Source organism: Vulpes vulpes, chromosome 2 (assembly GCF_048418805.1).
Source record: "Vulpes vulpes isolate BD-2025 chromosome 2, VulVul3, whole genome shotgun sequence".
Lineage (NCBI taxonomy): Eukaryota > Metazoa > Chordata > Mammalia > Carnivora > Canidae > Vulpes > Vulpes vulpes.
Window position 1 is genome coordinate 97,491,222 of NC_132781.1, and position 5,718 is coordinate 97,496,939.

At 38.5% G+C, this 5,718-nt stretch overlaps 1 protein-coding gene across 1 annotated transcript; it reads right to left on the reverse strand.

Moving 5' to 3' along the window:
- Positions 1-347: 347 nt before the first annotated feature.
- Positions 348-1,887, reverse strand: LOC112931106 (thioredoxin-dependent peroxide reductase, mitochondrial). Its single transcript, XM_026013614.2, has one exon. It carries the CDS (start codon positions 1,871-1,873, stop codon positions 1,100-1,102), a length of 774 nt encoding a protein of 257 aa, XP_025869399.2. The 5' UTR covers positions 1,874-1,887; the 3' UTR covers positions 348-1,099.
- Between the last annotated feature and the right edge of the window lie 3,831 nt (positions 1,888-5,718).

Here is a 5,718-nt window from a genome sequence, read left to right on the forward strand (position 1 = left end):
CTCTGATGATTAGTGATTAGTGAGCACATTTTCATATACCAGTTAACCACATGTGTATCTTCTTTGGAAAAAATGTGTATTCAGCTCCTTGACCCATTTTTTTAATTGAGTTATTATTTTGCTGTTGAGTAGTATGAGTTCTATATATATTTTAGACTTTAACCCCTTATCAAACATGTGGTGTGAAAATCTTTTCTTCCACTTCATAAGTTTTCTTTTCATTATGTTAATGGCTTCTTATGCTGTGCAGCAGTTATAGTTTTAATATAGTCCCACTTATTTATTTTTCTTTTTGTTGCCTGTGCTTTCATATCCAAAAATTCATTGTCAAGATCACTGTCAAGGGGTTCTTTTTTTTTTTATTTTAAAATATGTTTATTATGTACTTTACATTGAGCATTTCAGGAAAGAAAATAATTACAATGATTTCAGAATGCAATTCCTGGATTCAATAAATGTCCTCTATAATTATATCCAATGAATATCTAGAGTTGTATGTAGACCCTACGTTAGCTAACAAATAAGTAAAATAACTATGTTAATCTCAGGATGAGAGACACACATGATCACTTAAGTCACTCTGCCACCGTGTTTTTTTTAAAAACGTGATTCACATTTGTTTCAAGTACATATACAGCCATTGCAAGAGTTACATTAGACCACTGATGTTAACACCTTAAAACTATGTATGATCTTTGCTGCCTTAAAAGAAAATTTAGTTTATTGCAAAGAAATTCAACAAAGTTTTAGGACCTTTGATCACAACCTTCGGTGCTTGTTGTACTACTCTGGTGAACATAAAGGTTCAAGTAAGGCCAACAAAAAAGAATGTTTCCTCTTTCCAATGAAGACATAATGCAAGGACTAGGTGAACTAGCATCCTACAAACTAGCTAGCCATCAAGAGGTTACCAATTAAAGGATGTGAGTACATTTAAAAGCCTTGGCCAGTGTTACAAAAACAAAACATTTAGATTATTTACGAATATAAGCATAATTGGTGTTTTATCTTCAATAAATAATCATTTTTGAAATGCTAAAGGTGAGTTCCAACTGCGCTCTTTCCTCATGTGAGAAGAGGTGGGGACACACGGGATGACCTACTGATTTACCTTCTCAAAGTATTCTTCGGAAGCAGTTGGATGTGGCTTGATTGTAGGAGAATCCGGGGTCCAGTTTGCTGGGCAGACTTCTCCATGGGTTTCCACAAACTGGAATGCCTTCACCAAGCGGAGGGTCTCTTCCACACTTCGGCCCACAGGGAGATCATTGACACTCAAATGCTTGATGACTCCATTGGGGTCAATGATGAAGAGACCTCTTAGAGCAATACCGGGGCCTTCTAACAGCACGCCATAGTCTCCAGAAATCTGTTTAGTCAGATCTGACAGGAGTGCAATGTTCATGTGGCCCAAACCGCCATTCTTCCGTGGTGTGTTGATCCAGGCGAGATGGGTGAAGTGGGAATCCACTGACACTGCAACAACATCACAGTTCACGTCGTGAAATTCTTTGGCTTTGTCACTGAAAGCAACAATTTCTGTAGGACACACAAAGGTGAAGTCCAACGGATAGAAGAAAAGCACCAAATATCTCCCCTTAAAGTCATCAAGGGTTAGGTCTTTAAACTCTCCGTTGACAAAGGCAGTGCCCTTAAAGTAGGGCGCGTGCTGGGTGACGGCCGGAGCGTGGTAGGAGGAACCGGTGCTAAAAGCGAATTTTGCTTGACCAGAACCAGACCACAATACATTGGTCAGGCATGTTCTTCTGGAAGCAGCAGGTCTAAGGGCTGCGGAGGCAGAGATGCCCCATGGAATAGCACTCACATGTCGGGCAATCGAAGCCCGGAGGAACCTTCCCACGGCGGCCGCCATCTTCAGTGCGCGCGGGATTCTTACACCATGTTTTCTCCTGGGAATTTTATGGTTTCAAGTCTTACATTTAAGTCTTTAATTCATTTCAAGTTAATTTTTTGTATATGGTGCAAGAAAAAAAGACCGAATTTCTTTTTTTTACACATCTGATATTCTGTTTTTCCAAAACCATTTATTAAAGAGATTATCCATTCTACATTTTGTGTTCTTGGCCCCTTCTCAATTACTAGTTGACCATGTATGTGTGGGCTCATCTCTGGGTTCTGTTACATTGGTTTATGTGTCTGTTTCTGTTGTTGTTTTCCAGTTCTTTCAATGTGTGTGCCTGTTTTTATGCTAGTACCATACTGTTTTGATGACTACAGGAAGTGTAACACCTCCAGTTTTGCTCATATTTCTCATGATTGTTTTGTCAATCCAGTGGTTTTGATGGTTTCATATAAATTTTAGGATTGTTTTTTTCTTTTCTTTAAAGATTTTATTTATTTATTCATGAGAGACAGACAGAGAGAGAGAGAGAGAGAGAGAGGCAGAGACATAGGCAGAGGGAGAAGCAAGCTCTATGCAGGGAGCCCAATGTGGAACTCGATCCTGGAACTCCAGGATCATGCTCTGGGCCAAAGCAACCACTGAGCCACCCAGACATCCCGGGATTGTTTTTTTCTATTTCTGTAGAAAATGGCATTGGAGTTTTGACAGGAATTGTACTAAATCTGTATATCACTTTGTCACTTTGTCTAGTGTGGATATTTCAGCAATATTAAATCTCCCAGTCAATGAACAGAGTATATCTTTCCATTTATCTGTGTTTTCTTTAATATCTTTCATTAAATGTGTTATAATTTTCAGTATGCAAGTCTTTCACCTCTTGATCAAGTTTATTCTTAAGTATTTTATTCTTCTTGTTGATCTTGTGAATGAGATTGTTTTCTTAATTTCTTTTTTGGATAGTTCATTGTTAGTATATAGAAATGCAATTGAGTTTTATATGTGGATTCTGTGTTCTGCAACTTCACCGAATTCATTTGTTCTACAGTTTTTTTAGTGGAATTTAGGGTTTTCTATATAAAGATCATGTTATCTGCAAACACAGACAATTTAACTTCTTCCTTTCTGATTTGGATAGGAGTCAGGGATCTCCTATTGTACTATCTTGCTGATGTCACTCTTTTGCCACCTTTAACCTTATTTCAAGATGTGCCTGATACTGCCAGACCCAGAGCCTTTCAGGGCTTTGCCTTAGGAATCAGCTTTCTCAGACCTGTCAGATAAAATGCCACTATCTTGTCTACAACATTCTGCAATTTGATGATTATTTCTCCTCTCCCATCTCTTCTTTTTTGAACCTTTTGTTAAAAAGCCTGTAACTCTCTGCCTGTGTCTCTGCCTCTCTCTCTCTCTCTCTCTCTCTCTCTCTCTCTCTGTGACTATCATAAATAAATAAAAAAATTTTAAAAAAAAATTAAAAGCCTGTAACTGTCATTTACCAAGACTTAGGATCAGTGGTTAACAGATATGTTCATTCATCCACATTTTAAAAGTTTTTAAGAAATTTTAAGACATTCACTGAATTTGGCAATGGGAAAGTTAGTGATAGCTTTAGCAAAAATAGTTTCAGGAAATAACTGTATGTGTTGGTGGGGGAGCAGGGAGGAGAGAAAAGGAGGCTGTAGTATAGTGAAGAGACGAAATTAATGGGCGGAGCAAAGGACACAGAAATAAACTCTTTTGAAGGAATTTGAAAAGAGAAGTGGTGGTAGAGACATTAGTGGTGATTGGTGTTAACTAGAAGGAGAAGATGGCTAGCGCCTGAGGAATTCAGACTTTATTCTGAGGCAAGAAGGTAGGCATGGAGAAGAAAAATACATATGGACCAATATTTATATCACAATGATTAATTTAGGAGAATGAAATGGGAAATCATTATATTATAAATTGCAATCTAGCCAGGCTTGAGAAAATGACAGAAAAATGCCATAAATTTGTTTTTAAAACACCAACTCTGAACTTTCTGATCTATATCACATGAGGAGCTCATTATTACCTGGAAATAAAGAGAATTTCAAAACAAAACAAAACAGCTCTTTACTACTACTTTAGGAGTTGTAACAAACTGAGGAGGCTTAGTCATGACTATTTCTAGTTCCTCCTGATAGCACTTGGATAATTTGGTTAGGTGTAGTATCACCAAAGGCCAGTAGTGTGAATGTGACTATGTCTCATGACCAAGGGGAAAATTACAAGTGGAGAGGCTCCCATACCCCAACGACCACAGCCAAATAAATAATAATGCATTTGGGGCTAAGCAACGGGAAAGGATGAGTACTTATTTCTGAGATGAGCTGTGGTACACGCAAGGAAAAAACCTGCGAAATAACTCCCTCCCTGCCATTATTTTTCAACCCTACAATTTGATTGGAGAACCAAGGAAGATTAAATTAAAACTAAAGTTCAGCTTGACAGGGTCAGAGTAGGGGGCCCAGAAAGTTTTCTGGGAAAGATATTTGCATTCATTTACCCTTTTTATACCTACCAACTAACAATTTGAAAAAAGTAAGTTTCAGCAAATATTTGTACCAGCATTTGCAAATATCTTCAACTAGAGCAATACTATCTAGCGAATAATGGTATCTAGATAACAAGGGAGATAGTGATTCAATTAATATTGGCTTTAGAATGCATCAGGGACAGTCATCTCTTTCCTATATTTACCAAACTTTCCTGTCTGTTAATTAGGAAACCAAGAGGATTATCAAGTTTAAATCAGACTCATTTTTCCTGTCTTCAAGAGCTCTTCACAGCCACCACCTACTCCCTTTATAATCAACTTTGCTGGACTTTGTAGTACATAGTCTTTGTTTGCAAGCCGGGAGAATGAGCTTTTTGATCAGATTAGGAAATATTTCAATGCTCTCATCATGAAAAACTGTTACATTGCCTGTTCATATGGAGACTGTGGGGCTGATCCTGTCCTCCTGAACACACGTATAGTTTCAGGTGAGGTTCCAGGGAACCATGAAAGCACGTGAGAAAGTCAACCTTTAGCTGCTAACTGCTGAATTGCAAAGAAATAACTCAATTGACCTACGTAGATCACACCAGAGTGGCCCAAGCACAAGCCCAGGATACCAATGGGGCCACTCAAAATTTCACATTCAACAGTCACGCTTTGACTTTGGCTCGAGCCTCACATTTCTGACTTTTCTATTTTTCCACAGATCAGTGATTTCAGTAGCATTCAAGTTCTTCACCTGTGTCTTCCAAATATTATTAAAGTCAATATAGTCTACAAAAAATAGTACTAAACATTCTGGTTTTTCTCCCAGCCATTCATACTCCCAAATTTACTCCTCCTACAAAATATGAAATTAGGGATACATGATAATAATGGAAAACAGTTTTGCTATAATGTGACATGTTTCTTAAAACCATCCATGCTGGGATCCCTGGGTGGCGCAGCGGTTTGGCGCCTGCCTTTGGCCCGGGGCGCGATCCTGGAGACCCGGGATCGAGTCCCACGTCGGGCTTCCGGTGCATGGAGCCTGCTTCTCCCTCTGCCTGTGTCTCTGCCTCTCTCTCTCTCTCTCTCTCTGTGACTATCATAAATAAATAAAATTAAAAAAAAAAAAAAAAAAAAAACCATCCATGCTCTCCAAAAATTGTGCAGTTAACACTACAGAGTTTATGGGGAAAATGGTTAGGGGAACAACACTCAGAAATTTTGTCAGTGACACATTAAAAAAGATCGAAACTTAATTAAAACAGTAGTATAGGAGCACCTGGGTGGCTCAGTGGTAGAGTATCTGCCTTTGGCTCAGGTCATGATCTCAGGGTCCCGGGATTGA